Raw genomic sequence first — 21698 nt, forward strand, 5'->3', positions numbered from 1 at the left:
TGCCATTTTTCTATTGTATTTCCTATTCAGCAGCCTATGTGATCCCCAAATCTATTATTCCTAGCCCAGATCTTTTCCCTGAAACCTAGACCAATTAACCAAAGAATTAAAAAAAAAAAAAGTCTCTGAAGCACAGGAGAGTCTAAAAGATTGAAAAAGACTCTCACTAGAGCTTCCCTAGTGGCTCAGACGGTAAAGAATCTTACTGCAATGAGGGAGACTTGGGTTCAAACCCTCCAGGGAAGAGCCCCTGGAGGAAGGCATGGCAACCCACTCCAGTATTCTTGCCTGGAGAATCCCATGGACAGAGGAGTCTGGTGGGCTATACAGTCCGTGAAGTTGCAAAGAGTCAGACCCGACTGAGTGACTAAAGCACAGCCCAGAGCTGAGCTGCAAAGATCTGTTGCACGGATAATTGATTTAAAACACTGGGATTTATTCATAATATACAAAACAGAGCAGCCCCCTGAAGACCATCTGGCCAAAGGTGGGGGTAGGGCTTATAACATGTAAGGAAGGCACCATGTACTCAGATATTAAATGTCTTTAGAACTTGTTCCTTGTGGTATTCTTTAGGGGAGAAGGTGTCAAAGGGTGTTTTTTTAATTCTTTTTTTTTCCTACTACAATTTATTAAATGTCCTCTAGGCATTGGAAATACAATGAAAAGTTGTATTCTCTGTCCTCACAGGACTAAGGAAGCTGAGGAAGTCAGACAGTTACACCAAACCACGATAAGTGCTCTGTGATGGGAAATCTGCTATTTTCTAAAAAGAGCTATTGAGGCTCCAGTGAGCTGGTCAGGGAAGGGGTTCCTGAAAGAAGAGATATTGCAGCTATTAATATTTCTTAGAGGATGAAGAGTAAGTCACTGTTGTGAATTAGAGAGAGTGTTCTCAGGGAGTTCCCTGGTAGCCTGAAAGAAAGTGAAAGAATTGTTCGTTGCTCAGTCATGTCCAACTCTTTGTGACCCCATGGACTATAGCCTGCCAGGCTCTCTCTCCATAGGATTTCCCAGGCAAGAACACTGGAACGGGTTGCTATTTCCTACTCCAGGGGATCTTCCTGACCCAGGGATTGAACCTAGGTCTCCTGCACTGCAGGTGGATTCTTTACCGTCTGAACCACCAGCAAATAGTGATTAGGAGTCATGGCTTTCTTTGTCTCAGCCTGGGTTCAATCCCTGGTCAAGGAACGGAGATCCTGCAAGCCAGGCAGCCAAAAAAAAAAAAAAGAGAAACCATGTTCCCAATCATGCTGAAAGGCTGGAGGAGAGAATAGGCATGCCTCCTAGAGTAAGAGAAAATCAAAACATTGAGGATGGCTGGAGCCCTGACTATAATGAATAGTAAGAGAGGAAACAGAAACAAACAGGGGCACTATGAACCAGTTCAATAAAAAAGAGACTGGGTTTTATTATTGGCAATTGAGAGTGTTTTAACCCAGGGATGACAAGATTGGGTTCTTCTTTTTGAAGGGTGATGCCCCCTGCAGCATGGCAAGAGGGAGTCAGGGACACTAAGGAAGTGGACCCCAGGAATGGAGAGCGGCTGAGAAGGGCACAAGACGGTAGGCGGTGGAATTGCTAGGAGTTGGAGAGTGATCTCACAGGGATGGACCTATGCCTGGGGATATGGAGATAAAATGCCACTCACCGAGGCCTACACCTGGAGGTCTTCAGCCAAACACTGGAGGGAGAAGAGCTGGGCAGAAGGGAAGGGAAAGTGAGTGAGTCAGTTATTCCTTCTGTGCCTGAAGCATTTGCAAGAAATCCAAGTAGAAATGCTCAGAAGGAAGATAAATGTGGGCCTTGAGAGGCAAAGGTGAGCCGAGCCTGAGCATGTACATCCACTGTGCCTCCTTGCTTGGCATGTCTGAGCAACTACATGAAGTTTTGTGTTAGAGTCCAATGAGGAGAGGGGGAAAGAATGCTAAATCGAATTGGTCAAATATTGATAGGCCTCGTTAAATGTTAAATTACAATCTAACTACAAAGGAAAGCTTTTGAAGGAATTTAAGTAGAGGAGTTAACCCATCAGATTTACTATTTATAAGCAAGAGGAAAAAATGAAAAGATTAAGCGGCTGCTCCAACAGGCCAGACAAGACAAGTTGGCTGTTTGGACTATGGTGGTGGCAGTGGAAGAGAGAAGTGGACATTTGAGATATGTTAGAATGTAGAATGGAAAGGATTTGGCAGTAGGCTGAAAATTGCGGTTAGGTAGTGGGAGAAGTCAGGGATGACTCCTAAATGTCTGTCTTGAGTAAGTGGATAAGTGGGGACTACGTGCTGGACCTTGTTTGAGGTCAAAGATGACTCACCAGATGCCCAAGCATCACCCTCTGCCTTGGGCTGTATGAGTGGATGAACCACTTTAATTCCACTGGGTGGCACAAATGATGAGTTGAGGGTGGTTTTAACCACATCCTTCCCTGTGTGCTTGTTAGCTATCCAAATTGTCTTCTTTTTCCATGTTGAATAGAAGATACAGTCACCAAAGGGGGACGCGGCAAGCAGCTTGTGCCTAAAACAACAGGAGAAAAGCATAAAGAACGGCAGAATATTTCTTCCTGGATTTATCAAAGTTTCACTTCAACTTATGGTCTGAATTTTAATCACCTACATTTTCAATCATTTCTCATTTAGGGTTAGAAACAAACATTCAGTTTAAATTTGTATTTATGTAGCCATAATCTGAATTAATAGTATATATTTTTAGCTTCAGATCCATTATCTCTTTTTTTTTCCTGCTACTCAGCATGAAATTGTGGTGAAAATTACAGAAGAAAACAGACACAGGATAAGAGTGGGTTGCTGGTTTCGTCAGTTTCACATGCCTAATTTCTGCTCTCGCTAAAGGCAGCTAGATTAGTTGCTGGTAAGATAGAAAATCAAATGAAACATAGATGTTTTACAAACCACAGGACATAATAATAAAAAAAAAAACCAACCAGCATGTGAAAACTGTAAGCCAAATACTCTATTATTTTTATTTAATCTTCGCAATAATCAAGAAATAGGTGCTACTATTATTCCCATTGAAAAACTTCTGCTTCATTGACTATGGTAAAGCCTTTGAATGAATGAATCACAAAAAACTGGAAAATTCTTAAAGAGATGGGAGTACCAAACCTGTATGTGGGTCAAGAAGCAACAGATAGAACCAGACATAGAACAATTGATTGGTTCTAAAATTGGGAAAGGAGTACAACAAGTCTGTATATTGTCACTCTGCCTATTTAACTTATATAGGCTGGATGAATCACAAGCTAGAATCAAGATTGCTGGGAGAAATATCAACAACCTCAGATACGCAGATACTACTCTAAAGGCAGAAAGTGAAGATGAACTAAAGAGCCTGTTAATAAGGTTTAAGGATGAGAGTGAAAAAGTTGGCTTGAAACTCAGCATTCAAAGAACTAAGATCATGGCTTCTGGTCTCATCACTTTGTGGCAAATAGAAGGGGAAAAGGTGAAGACAGTGACAGACTTTATTTTACTGGGCTCCAAAGTCACTGTAGATGGTGACTGCAGCCATGAAAATAAATTAAAAGTGGCCCAGAGGGATGGGGTGGGGAGGGAGGTGGGAGGGGGTTCAGGATGGGGAGCACATGTAGACCCATGGCTGATTCATATCAATGTGTGGCCAAAACCACTACAATATTGTAAAGCAATTAGCCTCCAACTAAAATAAATAAATTTTTAAAAAAAGAAAAAAAAATTTGATTGCTCCTTGGAAGGAAAGCTATGACAAGTTTAGATAGCATATTAAAAAGCAAAGATATTACTTTGCCCACAAATGTCTGTATAATCAAAGCCATGGTTTTCCCAGGAGTCATGTACGTATGAGAGTTGGACCATTAGGAAGGCTGAGCGCTGAAGAATTGATGCTTTTCAAACTGTGGTGTTGAAGAAGACTCTTGAGAATCCCTTGGACTGAAAGGAGATGAAACCAGTCAGTCCTAAAGGAAATCAACACTGAATATTCACCGGAAGGACTGATGCTGAAGCTCCAATACTTTGGCAACCTGATGTGAAGAGCTGACTCTTTGGAAAAGACCTTGATGCTGGGAAAGATTGAAGGCAGGAGGAGAAGGGGGCAGTAGAGGATGAGACAGTTAGATAGCATCACCAACTCAATGAACATGAATTTGAGCAAACTCTAGGAGAGTGGGAACAGAGGAGCCTGGCATGCTGCCGTCCATGGGGCCACAACGAGTTGGATATGACTTAGCAACTGGGAAACAACAAATTATCCCCACTGTATGGCTGTCAGCATAATTGATAACATATCAGGCCTGTATAATTTCTCCTGTCTTTCCAATGACCCTACCCTACTCAGGACTGTACTGTGCAGCAAATAACTTCTGTTGTCAAGGGCTTTGTAATTAATTGTTGTTGTCCAGTTGCTAAGTCATGTCCAACTCTTTGCAACCCATGGGCCATAGCCTGTCAGGATCCTCTGTCAATGGGATTTCCCAGGCAGGAATATTGGAGTCGGTTGCCATTTCCTTCTCCAGTGCATCTTGTAGTCAACAGATGTGGTTTAATAATCACGAGGATCGAGTAGTCTCTATGCTCTGTTAGTCACCAAAAAGTGATGAGGACCTTCACTGTTGCATTTCCAGCACCCACAAGACCAAGTTACTCATTCATGACTCCTGACTTAGGAATATACTTCCTGTTTCCAAGTATGTACTCCTAGACCCTTGGTTAACTATAAACTTGTCTCAATGGCCCCTTCACAGTATGGAGTGCAGCTACAAATGCTTTCAGATCATTGTCCACCTGATCCCACCCTGTAAGTTACCCAAAAATATACTGATCCACTGACTGTATGGAGTGGCCTGCCTTTTTTCAATCTCAAGATACTTTTTCAATTCAGTGGGCACTTTCTGTTCCCTCCATCTTCCAACACCCACATTAAAGGAAGCAGGATGAGAGAAGTCATGTAACCTGTCTAAGTCACTTACCTAATAAATAGTATATCTGGGACTTGAACTCAAGTCTTTTGGACCCCCAAATGTGTGTTAAACCACTACACCAGTTTAGCTGACAAAAGTAAAATTCATTTATCACACAAACTCCAAATGGCAAGTGTTTTATTTTACACCAGAAGCAAAACTTAACTGCGGGGAATATTTGCTAAAAAGGACAGAACCTCCATTGTAATCACAGGAACAAATACGAGAGTCACCTCCTTCTCTGTGGCACTGAATCCAAAAGAGCCATTTATCAAGCACATCCAATGATAGAGCTGCTATTTTCTCTGATGTCTCTAATAGAAGCTTCACTTCCATACCACCAAGATCTGCTCTGTGAAGGCTGCCAGCCACCTCTGAAGACCAAAACATAAACCTGAGGGCAAACATATCACAGAGACCCTTCAGTGAGTGTCAGGCCATTAAATGGTCGACTCTCTCAGTGTTTCTGTAGTCCCCAGATGTCTGCACAGGACGAGTTCAACTATTTGAATGAAAATTTCAACAAATACTTATTGCAATTCCATGTGATTTCAAGTTAGAAGGAGAATTTTGCTTCTCTAGTTGGAAACCTTGGTAGTCAAGATGCTATTGGGGAAAAAAAAAAAAAAGATGCTATTGGTAGAGTGAGCCTGCTTCGGTTCAAATCCTGGCAAATGCCCTATTGAAAATGGGGTTTGTGCACCATAAAAGAGGGTCTTTGTCTCAATCAGGAGGCCCCTTTGAGTCAAAATGTTATGATTCCTTGACCTTTCATCAGATTTTGAAATATAGTTCAATGTCAAAAGCCAACAGAATTTACCTTGCTACTGGATCAACTGCTATATTTGCAGGATATTTTAAGGCATGTAGGAGAACCCGGGAATTGTTTCCTTTCATATCAGTTACTGTAATGATTCCTTCCTGTTGATTTGACCAAATAAGTTCTTCATGGATTCAATTTATTGCCATTCCTGAAACATTTTTATCTATATCGCATACTTTCCGTAAAACCAAAATTTAAAATTGTTATTAGTATGTCGCCATTCACAACAAAATTGATTTTTATATAACAAGGTTTATTGTTTTAAGTAATTGTCATTTTTGTACTTTCCCAAAATTATTTAAATGATGAACTATTCGTAGATACTGTGCCATTGTTCAGATGCAGCAATATTCATTCTCCCATGTGAATATTTCTGGGCATAGTATTTATATCACAGTTTTGAAATGAAAATTTATTCTCTATTTATGTAAATTAGGCAGTCAGTCATAATGTGTGAATAATTTTAACTACAGTAATGGCAGAATTTCAATTTTACCTTACAGTTAGTTTATTCAGTTCCATTTGCCAGTGGAATTTCCCAGATTCTCACCTGAATCCAATTTCAAGCGTTGCTAAAATCTAGCAAGACTGCCTCGGAGAAGGCAATGGCAAGCCACTCCAGTACTCTTGCCTGGAAAATCCCATGGATGGAGGAGCCTGGTAGGCTGCAGTCAGTGGGGTCGCTAAGGGTCAAACACGACTGAGCGACTTCACTTTCCCTTTTCACTTTCACACATTGGAGAAGGAAATGGCAACCCACTCCAGTGTTCTTGCCTGGAGAATCCCATGGATGGGGGAGCCTGGTGGTCTTCCATCTATGGGGTCACACAGAGTCGGACACGACTGAAGTGACTTAGCAGCAGCAGCAGCAGCAGCAAGACTGCCTTGGAGGTTGTGCATAGGGTCATGAAGTAGATTTCACATTAGGGCCCCCACTCTTCTTCTAGCACCTCCTCCACCAGGTCCTGCTCTTTCTACAAGTCCTCACCCTTCCGGCTATGACCCCAGGATCCTCATAGCAGGGCTTTTCTTTATGCTTTCTCATGATAAAAACAACTTAACCAAACCTCTTCTAATTTCAGGCTGTGCAAGTAAACCAGTCCTCTAACAGAGTAGAGGGTGAGAGACAGGAGGAAGCCCTGGTTTGCACCACAGCAAATTTCCATGGTGGAAATAGTCCCACAATCTCTGGTTTTTGGCTACCAACATGAAGTCACTGAACACAGAGTTGGGCAGAAATCAGTCTCCAGAATCTGTGCTATTCCTACATCTCATACAAAGTAATCTAGCCAATCCATATAATCAATTGCTAATATATAAATCCACGCAGGTAAACTGTTTGCTTTTTAATGGTTATCTTCTATAAACAATGTTTTAACCCAAAGGAGGGACTAATACTAGTGGATTTTAGGCTTCAGGCCAATCTGTTCCTAATGATTTGCCACAAATTTACAACTATCTAATGCTTTTTTCCAGTTCTGACAGTAAACTCTCCAGATTCTTAAACTCAAGATTTTGAAGCTAGTCTACAGATGGCTGGAGAGTAATGAGTAGCCACCTTTGTTAAAAGTGAGATTAACAACTATTAGAGATGTGATAAAACAAATTAGCACCTAATTGAAGGCTTCAGGAGGGCGAAAATTTTGCTTAAAAATAAAAATTAAACAAAAACACAAAAACAAACAGTGGGTACTTTGTGTTGGGGATAAATACTGAACGTGAAGCCACCTACTCTCTATAATTCACTTCCCAGGAGAAAACATTCTTACTGGGACTCACTTAAGGGTTTTACTAATTAAGAAGAAAGATTAAAGATCTTTTGTATGTACTTGAACCAAAATATTTTGCTATATCACCTGCTTTATTATTTTTTCCAGCATGCAAACACCTTGAGAAGAAAAAAAATTTCTCCCTAAATTTCAGGTGCAAAAACCCATGACAGATTTTAAACAGATAAAACAGGGCTTCTCAGCCTCAACACAATTGATGTTTCAGTTCAGTTCAGTTCAGTCGCTCAGTCGTGTCCGACTCTGCGACCCCATGAATCACAGCACGCCAGGCCTCCCTGTCCATCACCAACTCCCGGAGTTCACTCAAACTCATGTCCATTGAGTCAGTGATGCCATCCAGCCACCTTATTCTCTGTCGTCCTGACAATTCTCTGTTTGGGGGACTGTCCTATATATTGATGGTTGGCAGTGCCTCTGGCCTCTAACACATTCTCTCTTCTCCCCATTCTAGTAGTGACAACCAAAATGTTTCTAGACATTGCCAAAGGTCCCCTGGAGGCAAAATTGCCACCAGCTGAGAGCCACTAGAATAGAAAATGATGATGTAAATAATCTGTCTTAATCATAAAATGGTGATCTGGCTTATTTTTTTTTTTTTACTATAAATGAATTATCTTTATTGGGTAATCTCCTTTATATTCAATTTAATTAAAAATTAAATTCTGGCTTAATCATTCCATTAAAAAATTGTTTCACAAGTCAGAAAATCTGAATTCTAGTCCTTTGTCAGCCACCAAGCAATATCCCTTGGATACATCTGGCTCTCATGTTTATCAAGGAACAACCTATCACAGGCTAGACATACACCTTGGAATATACTAGAAAGAGGATTGATTTGGGAATTCCTGACACCCTAATCCTATTTCCTGCTCTGTCACAGAAGAGCTTAATTTCTCAGAACCTTACTTCTTCATCCTAAAATCAAATACAACTAAATCTTTCTAAAGTCCCTTCTAAACTCTACTATAGTTCTTAAGTGACGTTGCTTTGAGAATACAGTGATTATAGCATTAAAGGAAAAAAATTCTTCAAAATATGTGATTAAAAAATTGTATGCTTCTGGCATATTGAAACATTAATTCTCCATTTCAATTTTTTCTATATCTTCTTCTGTTCCCAAGTCAACATTATTCTCATGATTAAAGATGTTCTAAATACGCTTTTTTCTCAACTCTGTTGGCTTAAATACTTAAATAAATATTTATTAAATACTAGGTGTTGAGTTGGAACAAGATACTACTTCTTTTGTTATATGTAATTATCTACTTAACTTTATTTTTTTTTTAATCAAAGCTGTCTTTTTTTTTTTCATTTTTTATTGGAGGCTAATTATTTTACAATATTATATTGGTTGGTTTTGCCATACATTGACATGAATCTGCCCCAGGTGTACATGAGTTTCCCTTTCTGAACCCCCCTCCCACCTCCCTCCTCCCTTTATCCTCCCTCTGGGTCATCCCCATGCACCAGCCCCGAGCATCCTGTATCATGCATCGACCCTGAACTGGTGATTCGTTTCACATACGACAACATACAAGTTTCAATGCCATTCTCCCAAATCATCCCACCCTCACCCTCTCCCTCAGACTCCCAAAGACTGTTCTATACATCTGTGTCTCTTTTGCTGTCTCGTATACAGGGTTATCATTTGCATCTTTCTAAATTCCATATATATGCGTTAGTATACTGTATTGGTGTTTTTCTTTCTGGCTTACTTCACTCTGTATAATAGGCTCCAATTTCATCCACCTCATTAAAACTGATTCAAATGCATTCTTTTTAATAGCTGGGTAATACTCCATTGTGTATATGTACCAAAGCTTTCTTTTCTTTTTTTTTTTTAATTTATTTTATTGGAGGCAAATTACTTTACATTAATATATTGGCTGGTTTTGCCATACATTGACATGAATCCACCCCAGGTGTACATGTGTTCCCTTTCCCGAACCCCCCTCCCACCTCCCTCTTCCCCATATCCTCCCTCCAGGTCATCCCCGTGCACCAGCCCCAAGCATCCTGTATCATGTGTCGAACCTGGACTGGTGATTCATTTCACATATGATAATATACATGCTACAATGCTGTTCTCCCCAATCATCCCACCTTCACCCTCTCCCACAGAGTCACAAAGACTGTTCTATATACCTATGTCTCTTTTGCAGTCTCGTATCCAGGGACGGGGGAGCCTGGTGGGCTGCTGTCTCTGGGGTCGCACAGAGTCGGACACGACTGAAGTGACTTAGCAGCAGCAGCAGCATACAGGGTTAAGGTTACCATCTTTCTAAATTCCATATATATTCGTTAGTGTACTGTATTGATGTTTTTCTTTCTGGCTTACTTCACTCTGTATAATAGGCTCCAATTTCATCCACCTCATTAAAACTGATTCAAATGCATTCTTTTTGATGGCTGAGAAATACTCCATTGTGTATATGTACCAAAGCTTTCTTATCCATTCATCTGCAGATGGACATCTAGGTTGCTTCCATGTCCTGGCTATTATAAACAGTGCTGCAATGAACATTGGAGTACATGTGTCTCTTTCAAATCTGGTTTCCTCGGTGTGTATGCCCAGGAGTGCGATCGCTGGATCATATGGCAGTTCTATTTCCAGTTTTCTGAGGAATCTCCACACTGTTCTCCATAGTGGCTGTACTAGTTTGCAATCCCACCAACAGTGTAGGAGGGTTCTCTTCTCTCCACACCCTCTCCAGCATTTATTGCATGTAGACTTTTGGATAGCAGCCATTCTGACTGGTGTGAAATGGTATCTCATTGTGGTTTTGATTTGCATTTCTCTGATTATGAGGGATGTTGAGCATTTTTTCATGTGTTTGTTAGCCATCTGTATGTCTTCTTTGGAGAAATGTCTGTTTAGTTCTTTGGCCCATGTTTTGATTGGGTCATTTATTTTTCTGGAATTGAGCTGCAGGAGCTGCTTGTATATTTTAGAGATTAATCCTCTATCAGTTGCTTCATTTGCTATTATTTTCTCCCATTCTGAAGGCTGTCTTTTCACCTTACTTATAGTTTCCTTTGCTGTGCAGAAGCTTTTGATTTTAATTAGGTCCCATTTGTTTATTTTTGCTTTTATTTCCAATATTCTGGGAGGTGGGTCTTGGAGGATCCTGCTGTGACTTATGTCGGAGAGTGTTTTGCCTACGTTCTCTCTAGGAGTTTTATAGTTTCTGGTCTTACATTGAGCTCTCTAATCCATTTTGAGTTTATTTTGGTGTATGGTGTTAGGAAGTGTTCTAGTTTCATTCTTTTACAAGTGGCTGACCAGTTTTCCCAGCACCACTTGTTAAAGAGACTGTCTTTTCTCCATTTTATATTTTTGCCTCCTTTGTCAAAGATAAGGTGTCCATAGGTGCGTGGGTTTATCTCTGGGCTTTCTATGTTGTTCCATTGATCTATATTTCTGTCTTTATGCCAGTACCATACTGTCTTGATGACTGTGGCTTTGTAGTAGAGCCTGAAGTCTGGCAGGTTAATTCCCCCAGTTCCATTCTTCTTCCTCAAGATTGCCTTGGCTATTCGAGGTTTTTGGTATTTCCATACAAATTGTGAGATTATTTGTTCTAGTTCTGTGAAAAATATCGTTCGTAGCTTGATAGGGATTGCATTGAATGTATAAATTACTTTGGGTAGTATACTCATTTTTATAATATTTATTCTTCCAATCCACAAACACAGTATATTTCTCCATCTATTAATGTCCTCTTTGATTACTTTCACTAGTGTTTTATAGTTTTCTATGTACAAGTCTTTTGTTTCCTTAGGTAGATATATTCCTAAGTATTTAATTCTTTTCGTTGCAACAGTGAATGGAATAGTTTCCTTAATATCTCTTTCTATTTTCTCATTATTAGTGTATAGGAATGCAAAGGATTTCTGTGTGTTGATTTTATATCCTGCAACTTTACTGTATTCATTGATTAGTTCTAGTAGTTTTCTGGTAGAGTCTTTAGGGTTTTCTGTGTAGAGGATCAGGTCATCAGCAAACAGTGAAAGTTTTACTTCTTCTTTTCCAATTTGTATTCCTTTTATGTCTTTTTCTGCTCTGATAGCTGTAGCCAAAACTTCCAGAACTATGTTGAATAGTAGTGGTGAGAGTGGGCACCCTTGTCTTGTTCCTGACTTTAGGGGAAATGTTTTCAGTTTTTCACCATTGAGGATAATGTTTGCTGTGGGTTTGTCATATATAGCTTTTATTATGTTGAGGTATGTCCCTTCTATTCCCACTTTCTGGAGGGCTTTTATCATAAATGGATGTTGAATTTTGTCGAAGGCTTTCTCTGCATCTATTGAGATAATCATATGATTTTTATTTTTCAGTTTGTTAATGTGGTGTATTACGTTGATTGATTTGCAGATATTGAAGAATCCTTGCATTCCTGGGATAAAGCCCACTTGGTCATTATGTATGATCTTAATGTGTTGTTGGATTCTGATTGCTAGAATTTTGTTAAGGATTTTTGCATCTATGTTCATCAGTGATATTGGCCTGTAGTTTTCTTTTTTTGTGGGGTCTTTAACAGGTTTTGGGATTAGGGTGATGGTGGCCTCATAGAATGAGCTTGGAAGTTTCCCTTCCTCAGCAATTTTCTGGAAGAGTTTGATTAGAATAGGTGTTAGCTCTTCTCTAAATTTTTGGTAGAATTCGGCTGTGAAGCCATCTGGACCTGGGCTTTTGTTTGCTGGAAGATTTCTGATTACAGCCTCTAGTTCCGTGCTTGTGATGGGTCTCTTAAGATTTTCTATTTCTTCCTGGTTCAGTTTTGGAAAGTTGTACTTTTCTAGGAATTTGTCCATTTCTTCCAGGTTATTCATTTTATTGCCATATAACTGCTGATAGTATTCTCTAATAATCCTTTGTATTTCTGTGTTGTCTCTTGTGATCTCTCCATTTTCATTTCTAATTTTATTGATTTGGTTCTTCTCCCTTTGTTTCTTGATGAGTCTGGCTAGTGGTTTGTCAATTTTATTTACCTTCTCAAAGAACCAGCTTTTGTCTTTGTTGATTTTTGCTATGGTCTCTTTTGTTTCTTTTGCATTTATCTCTGCCCTAATTTTTATGATTTCTTTCCTTCTACTGACCCTGGGGTTCTTCATTTCTTCCTTTTCTAGTTGCTTTAGATGTAGAGTTAGGTTATTTAGTTGACTTTTTTCTTGTTTCTTGAGGTGTGCCTGTATTGCTATGAACTTCCCCCTTAGCACTGCTTTTACAGTGTCCCAGAGGTTTTGGGTTGTTGTGTTTTCATTTTCATTCATTTATATGCATATTTTGATTTCTTCTATGATTTGTTCATTATTCAGCAGTGTGTTGTTCAGTCTCCATATGTTGGCATTTTTAATAGTTTTTCTCCCGTAATTGAGATCTAATCTTACTGCATTGTGGTCAGAAAAGATGCTTGGGATGATTTCAATTTTTTTGAATTTACCAAGGCTAGATTTATGGCCCAGGATGTGATCTATCCTGGAAAAGTTTCCATGTGCACTTGAGAAAAAGGTGAAATTCATAGTTTTGGGGTGAAATGTCCTATAGAGATCTATGAGTTCTAACTGGTCTATTGTATCATTTAAAGTTTGTGTTTCCTTGTTAATTTTCTGTTTAGTTGATCTATCCATAGATGTAAGTGGGGTATTAAAACCTCCCACTATTATTGCATTGTTGTTAATTTCCCCTTTCATACTTGTTAGTAATTGTCTTACATATTGCGGTGCTCTTATGTTGGGTGCATAAAGATTTATAATTGTTATATCTTCTTCTTGGATTGATCCTTTGATCATTATGTAGTTTCCTTCTTTGTCTCTTTTCACAGCCTTTGTTTTAAAGTCTATTTTATCTGATATGAGTATTGCTACTCCTGCTTTCTTTTGGTCTCTATCTCTATTTGCATGGAATATCTTTTTCCAGCCCTTCACTTTCAGTCTGTATGTGTCCCTCGTTTTGAGGTGGGTCTCTTGTAGACAACATATATGGGGGTCTTGTTTTTGTATCCATTCAGCCAGCCTTTGCCTTTGGTTGGGGCATTCAACCCATTTACGTTTAAGGTAATTATTGATAAGTACGATCCCATAGCCATTTTCTTTATTGCTTTGGGTTCGAATTTATTCACCCTTTCTGTGTTTCCTGTCTAGAGAAGATCCTTCAGCATTTGTTGGAGAGCTGGTTTGGTGATGCTGAATTCTGTCAGCTTTTTCTTATCTGTAAAGCTTTTGATTTCTCCTTCATATTTGAATGAGATTCTTGCTGGCTACAGTAATCTGGGCTGTAGATTATTTTCTTTCATCACTTTAAGTATGTCCTGCCATTCCCTCCTGGCCTGAAGAGTTTCTGTTGAAAGATCAGCTGTTATCCTTATGGGAATCCCCTTGTGTGTTATTTGTTGCTTTTCCCTTGCTGCTTTTAATATTTGTTCTTTGTGTTTGATCTTTGTTAATTTGATTAATATGTGTCTTGGAGTATTTCACCTTGGGTTTATCCTGTTGGGGACTCTCTGGGTTTCTTGGACTTGGGTGATTATTTCTTTCCCCATTTTAGGGAAATTTTCAACTATTATCTCCTCAAATATTCTCTCATGCTCTTTCTTTTTGTCTTCTTCTTCTGGGACTCCTATGATTTGAATGTTGGAGCATTTAACATTGTCCCAGAGGTCTCTAATATTGTCCTCATTTCTTTTAATTCATTTTTCTTTTTCCTCTCTGTTTCATTTATTTCTACAATTCTCTCTTCTAACTCACTTATCCTGTCTTCTGCCTCTGTTATTCTACTGTGTGTTCCCTCCAGAGTGTTTCTGATCTCATCTATTGCATTATTCATTGTATATTGACTCTTTTTTATTTCCTCTAAGTCCTTATTAAACCTTTCTTCCATCTTCTCAATCCTTTTCTCCAGGTTATTTATCTGTAACTCCATTTTGCTTTCAAGATTTTGAATCATTTTCACCACCAAAATTCGAAATTCTTTATCAGGTAGATTCCCTATATCTTCCTCTTTTGTTTGTGTTGGTGGGCATTTATCCTGTTCCTTTACTTGCTGGGTATTTCTCTGCCTCTTCATCTTGCTTATATTGCTTTGCTTGGGGTGGCCTTTCCCTCTTCTGGCCGTTTGTGGAGTTCTCTTTATTATGTAGTTTCCTCGCTGTGTGTGGGGTTGGACGGGTGACTTGTCAAGGTTCCCAGGTTAGGGAAGCTTGTGTCGGTGTTCTGGTGGGTGGAGCTGGATTTCTTCTCTCTGGAGTGCAATGAAGTGTCCAGTAATGAGTTATGAGATGTCAGTGGGCTTGGAGTGACTTTGGGCAGCCTGTATATTGAAGCTCAGGGCTAGTTTCCTGTGTTGCTGGAGAGTTTGTGTGGTATGTCTTGCTCTGGCACTTGTTGACCCTTGGGTGGTGCTTGGTTTTAGTGTAGGTATGGAGACATTTGATGAGCTCCTATCGATTAATGTTCCCTGGAGTCAGGAGTTCTCTGGTGTTCTCAGGATTCGGGCTTAAGCCTCTTGCCTCTGGTTTTTGGTCTTATTCTTGGAGTAGCCTCTAGACTACTCTATCTGTCATTTCCAAGGTTTTAGCTTCTGTTTGCTGGTCTCTTCAGTGTCTAATATCCGCCCTGACACTAGGGTGCAGGTGGACACTTTTTAAAGGCTCAGTTGTTCAGTCCTGTTCTGGGAAGGGAGGAACACTGCAGACAAACATCTCTGGCATCTGTGGGGAGTGCTCGTAGCATCTCAGCCACACTGGGTTTGCCCCCGCTCACAGCGCATGTGCTGTCCCAGTCTACACTGCACAGGCTCTAGGTTGCTCTGCCGGGAACTGTCCAAGGCCGGCGCTGGGTTGTATGCACTTCCCAGGTCTGAGGGCTCAAGTTTAGGTTCTTGGGTACTCCACAAAGGCGCAGACTTGGTTGGGCCTGCATTTTGTACCTTCCCCGGTCTGAGCAGCTCAGGTGACCAGGTGTTTGGCAAGACGGTTGCTGCGACTTATCGCCTCCCCAGTCCCTGCCACTCGGTTTTCTGGGTGTAGAACCAGCGCACCTTCTCAGGCGGATATCGACCAGCCCGAGCCCAAGAAGTCTTGATTAGAAACAAGCCTGCCTGCAGTTTGTATCGGATGCCTTTCTGGGGCCGTGGTTGCCCGCTCCGGCTCTGGCTGACCTCCCTGCCTGTCTCGGCAGGGGATGGGGGATGGACCGACCGCAGCCAGCTCGCTCTGCTCAGTCCTTTGTTCTGTGAGTGGGGCTGGCGGAGTCTTATATTAGAGCTTTCCACCTTTTCGTGGGGAAGCTATCCCAGTCTGCTTTGCTATCCCCAGTTCTCTCAGATTGTTCTCGCAGCATTCAAGCCCAGTCCTCTCTCTAAGCAGTTCAGCCAGCTGCTCCCTGCCCAGCCCCCGCTTGCTAATGGCGTATGCAGGCGTCTGGGCTGCCTCTCCACTGGGAGTTACCATTTGGCATGTAATCTGTGGGTTTTAAAAAAACCTTTAAAAAAAAAAGAGGGTTATGTGGCCCTCTGAGGTTCCAAGGCTCGCCACAGATTCACCAGTGAGAGTGTTCCCTGGTGTTTGGAAACTTCTCTCTTTTTAAAGCCTCCCTTCCCGGGACGGAGCTCCGTCCTTACTTCTTTTGTCTCTCTTTTTATCTTTTATGGTTTTTCCTACCTCCTTTCGAAGACAATGGGCTGCTTTTCTGGATGCCTGATGTCCTCTGCCAGCATTCAGAAGTTGTTTTGTGGACTTTACTCCACGTTCAAATGTTCTTTTGATGAATTTGTGGGTGAGAGAGTGGTCTCGCCGTCCTATTCCTCCGCCATCTTGTTCCTTCTCTCTGATCTGGCTTATTAAACTAACATCTTTCCAAAATTACATTGACATCCTCACTTTCTCCTTTGGGGACTTCTGAATATCAATGCCACAAGCATGGGCTTGTTCAATAACATGATAGCACAGATGCAGATTAAATACCCACATAGGCTGGATGCATATCTGCATTGTAGTAATTTTCATTTATCTGAATGTTACAAATTTTGCTTTATCATTTTTGACAGCCTGTTCAAAAATCCCTCAAATGACACAGGAAATGGTACTTTACCTCTTGCCTTGTCCCATTCAAATGAACTCTTTTCAAGAGTTGTCTTTGTAGATCAACCCAATAGATTCTTTCTTCATTGTAATGAAAATCCATGATCACTGATACACCAGCATCTGCCACCAGTTGTTCATAATTCGTTCCTTCCAAGTCAATCCTAAAAATACTATTTCCATGGGAGAAAATTAAGAAGGGCACAGGACCTGCATGGGAAAAAACCAAACAGTATATTTTCAATGCTTTTTTGTCTGATTTAGAGAAAATACTTCCCCATGACAAATAACACAAGCAGAATTAATTTTTAAGTCCTGATTTTATATTTTAAATAAATACCATTGTTTAGAGGATAAAGAATTCCTGTAGATGTTCACAATTAATTTTGTAAATCATCTCCACAAACTGATTGTAAGAAATGAACACTGCCAAATTATGAAAAGAAAAATGACTGTTTGAAGATAAAGACACTTCCTGGCTTAGTAATATTATATGTTCAATAAGAAACCACATACTGTTTTCTATTATACAGAGGGTCTGTATGAGTGTCAAATCTAATTATGTAAATTGGAAATAAAATTACAGGTATTAATTTGGGGAATGGATCTCTCCGTCGTCTGCTAAGTCACTTTAGTCATGTCCAACTCTATGCAACCCCATAGGCGGCAGCCCACCAGGCTCCCCTGTCCCTGGGATTCTCCAGGCAAGAACACTGGAGTGGGTTGCCATTTCCTTCTCCAATGCGTGAAAGTGAAGTCGCTCAGTCGTGTCTGACTCTTCACGACCCCATGGACTGCAGCCTACCAGGCTCCTCCGTCCATGGGATTTTCCATCCCCTTCTCCCTTCCTCCTTTAGTCTCACCTTGTGAATAGAGCCTCCAGGTTACTGACAGAGAAGAACATGGTAAAACCTAGAGGTCTTAGGTAGAAGCAGAAAGAACTGAAATACCGTCCATGAAAGCTCTGAAATAGTTTGTTCCTGTTAACATTGCCACATAAAATTTAGGATTCCCAATTAAATTCAAATTGCATATATACTGCATGGGACATCCTTTACCTTTAATAATTGTTCCCTGCTTACCTGAAATTCAAAACTCAAGTAACTGAGTGGCCTATATTTTTATTTGCCAAATCTGACTAGTAGACCTCACTGGACATTTTGATTTCTACAAGGCCTTGCCCTGTATCCTAACCCCATACATGAGAGTCTGTTCTGTTCTAGGTGATGACCATCTACCCATTCTGACTCCCAAGTACTCAATACCTGCTTGGGAATCTGATACCTTTCTCTGGAAATTTCAGCAGAAATTCTAGCTGACTTCACACAGAGCTTGCCTGTGATGCTCCAAGACAGGAGACAATTTCAATCCCTGCAGCCAGAGTTAGAAAAGGTTTGTTTTCTTGATCTTTCCTGACTGAGGGTGGGGAGGCTTCTGCCACTCTGCCTTTAGATTACAATACCAGGTAACCACAAAGATGAGTGGGGGATAAGGAAAGAACTCCAACATATTCTCACTGCCCTCCCAGGATGACTCCATTCTGTTTTAATATTTTCACCAATAGGAACAAAGTCAAAGAAACTAGCAGACCTACCAAATTAATAAAAGCAGAATCTATGCTATGGTAGTTATTTTACTAATGATAATAATAATGAACTTTTACATCCTGATCTCATTTACCCTTAATATAACAACATGGGCTATATAGGCCATATACTACATTTGATGGATCAAAGAGAAAAAAAGAAATCTGAAAAACACTGAAATCCATAAAAGAAACCATAGCATTAACTTCCACAGCTTTTCAAAAATATTTATAAAAATACTAAATATAACAAATATTATCTTAAGATTTTCTCATTCATGGGTGAATTCTAGCATCCAGGGCTTTATCCTAGCTCTCAGAACTAGAAGACCTAGACATTACCTAGCTCAGTTCAGTCGCTCAGTCATGTCCGACTCTCTGCGACCTCATGAATCACAGCACGCCAGGCCTCCCTGTCCATCACCAACTCCCGGAGTTCACTCAAACTCATGTCCATCGAGTCAGTGATGCCATCCAGCCATCTCATTCTCTGTCATCCCCTTCTCCTCCTGACCCCAATCCCTCCCAGCATCAGAGTCTTTTCCAGTGAGTCAACTCTTCACATGAGGTGGCCAAAGTATTGGAGTTTCAGCTTTAGCATCAGTCCTTCCAATGAACACCCAGGACTGATCTCCTTTAGAATGGACTGGTTGCATCTCCTTGCAGTCCAAGGGACTCTCAAGAGTCTTCTCCAATTACCTAGCTCAGTGTTTCCCAAAATCATTCAAAAGAACCACACAGGGTGTTGTGTGTGTGTCTTTGGCAGATCACTTCCCTGGAGATTCCAATTCAGTAAGGTTGGGCTGAGAAACTAAGAATCTTTTTTTTTTTTTTTAATAGAAAATCCAGGTGATTCTTTTATCCTACTGAATTTGGAAGTCATAGATCTAGTTCAGATGAGGAATTCTATGATGCTTCCCAAAGTCCCACCAACAGTTGGTGACAGAGTTAGATTTAGAACTCAGGTACTATCTTCCCAATCCAGCACTCTCTCCTGCCTCGCTCTGGGTTGTCATGAGTCAAGACATCACAATCTTCATTTTACTCAAGTAGCTGATTTTAATTCTGCTCCCCTCCAAACGCCGTTCCTATACTGTCAGCATCGTTGTGTGTAAACCAGAGCCTAGGTTCAGTATTGTAAAAATGAAGTATAATATGATTTAAAAGAAAGTTAAAAGATTAGTCCTGGTGAAATAGTCATTATTCTGTACTATGCTGGAAATGATAAATACGTTAGTGGTTTTTAAGACCTGTCAAGGACTCGTAACACCGGTGTGTGGTACAATCTGTGGATGTGTCAGCAGGGTGTGCATGTTTCAACAAGTAAATTTTCCTATGTCAAAGCCTACAGCGTTTATTTTGGGTGCAGTTCAGTGAGAAGATAGTGCATAGAAAATCATTTCTAAGCAATACAAACCTAAAGACAGCAAACAGGTCCCAGCAAATCAAATGGAAACTCTGACTTCTCAACCTGGGGATTAGTAGGGGATTTTCAGGAATTAGAAAGGAGTCCAGGATGTTTGGAGCACATTGACGATCTGGGGCTTCCATAGCACAGAGGTTAATCACAAAAAGTGGGGTTTTGATGGAAAGGGTTGGGGGTGGGTGGGCAGGCGGCAATATTGCACAACCAGCACATCTACATCTGCTCCGAGTCTGGGAGAGTGGCCCCGCCCAGGTAAGTGAGAAGAGGAATCAACTGTCTACTTTGAGCCTTGGGGGCAAAAGCTCATGGGACCAAGTGAATACATCAAGGATACTTTCAAGCATATTAGCAACACCTTAGTCTTAGGGCCACACGGTCACCTGCCCTCAACACCACAGGCTTCCTGCTCTAAATCTGGAGACAGATTGAAGGAGGCTCACAGGACAAAAGAGAAAATAGAGCTCTGGACCTTCAGGATTCAATGACACCCTGAGAAAAGAATGTAGATTTAAACTATTGGGTCTAGTGTAAAAAAGCCTGATGCCTCCTCACCTGCTCCTGCCTAAGCTCCCGATAGGAGTGATTTGTTTCTCCCCAGCAAGGAGCTAACTTGAGTATTATCTGTGTTTTATAAAGTGCAAAAGTTTTATTTCACTCTTAAAGTCTATCCTCATCTTTTTTTCAATTCAGTTCAGTCAGTTCAGTTCAGTAGCTCAGTCGTGTCCGACTCTTTGCGACCCCATGAATCACAGCACGCCAGGCCTCCCTGTCCATTACCAACTCCCGGAGTTCACTCAAACTCATGTCCATCAAGTCAGTGATGCCATCCAGCCATCTCGTTCTCCGTCATCCCCTTCTCCTCCCGCCCCCAATCATTCCCAGCATCAGAGTCTTTTCCAGTGAGTCAACTCTTCACATGAGGTGGCCAAAGTATTGGAGTTTCAGCTTTAGCATCAGTCCTTCCAATGAACACCCAGGACTGATCTCCTTTAGGATGGACTGGTTGGATCTCTTTGCAGTCCAAGGGACTCTCAAGAGTCTTCTCCAGCACCACAGTTCAAAAGCATCAATTCTTCGGCGATCAGCTTTCTTCACAGTCCAACTCTCACATCCATATATGACCACTGGAAAAGCCATAGCCTTGACTAGACGGACCTTTGTTGGCAAAGTAATGTCTCTGCTTTTTAATATACTATCTAGGTTGGTCATAACTTTCCTTCCAAGGAGCAAGCGTCTTTTAATTTCATGGCTGCAATCAGCATCCGCAATGATTTTGGAGCCCAAAAAAATAAAGTCTGACACTGTTTCCACTGTTCCCCCATCTATTTCCCATGAAGTGATGGGACCAGATCCCATGATCTCTGTTTTCTGAATGTTGAGCCTCAAGCCAACCTTTTCACTCTCCTCTTTCACTTTCATCAAGAGGCTTTTGAGTTCCTCTTCACTTTCTGCCATAAGGGTGGTATCATCTGCATATCTGAGGTTATTGATATTTCTCCTAGCAATCTTGATTCTAGCTTGTGCTTCTTCCAGCCCAGCGTTCCTCATAATGTACTCTGCATATAAGTTAAATAAGAAGGGTGACAATATACAACCTTGACATACTCCTTTTCCTATTTGGAACCAAATAGGAAATTTTTTGTAATTTTTTCAATTACAGGACTTAAAAGGATATACATTTACTTTTTGGGAAATTACAGCTTTCTTCTCAACTTATTTATTAGGGTCAAAACTCAGGACCGGTGAGAGAAGCTGGATGACTCAGAAGTAATACATTGAATAAAAACAGCTCATACAACTCAATAACAAAAAATACCCAGACAACCCAATCAAAAAATGGGCAGAAGATCCGAATAGACATTTCTCCAAAGAAGAAATACAGATGGCCAATAGGCACAAGAAAAGAAGTTCATCACTGCTAATTATTAGAGAAAAGCAAAATAAGTAGGAAAGAAAAAGATATCACTTCATACCAGTCAGAATGGCCATCATTAAAAAGTCTACAAATAACAAATACTGGAGAGAGTATAG

At 40.6% G+C, this 21698-nt stretch overlaps 1 protein-coding gene across 1 annotated transcript in view; it reads right to left on the reverse strand.

The window, feature by feature from the left end:
* Positions 1–21698, reverse strand: part of EGF (epidermal growth factor) — a 97741-nt gene that overhangs the window by 57906 nt on the left and 18137 nt on the right. Inside the window, 5 exon segments of the mRNA XM_088836027.1 lie at positions 2321–2523; positions 5130–5357; positions 5784–5961; positions 16149–16152; positions 16667–16866. Coding sequence (XP_088692153.1) covers positions 2321–2523; positions 5130–5357; positions 5784–5961; positions 16149–16152; positions 16667–16866 — 813 coding nt within the window.

The sequence above is a fragment of the Moschus berezovskii genome, chromosome 5 (assembly GCF_049115385.1).
Source record: "Moschus berezovskii isolate FMDL1 chromosome 5, NW_MosBer_1.0, whole genome shotgun sequence".
Classification (NCBI taxonomy): domain Eukaryota; kingdom Metazoa; phylum Chordata; class Mammalia; order Artiodactyla; family Moschidae; genus Moschus; species Moschus berezovskii.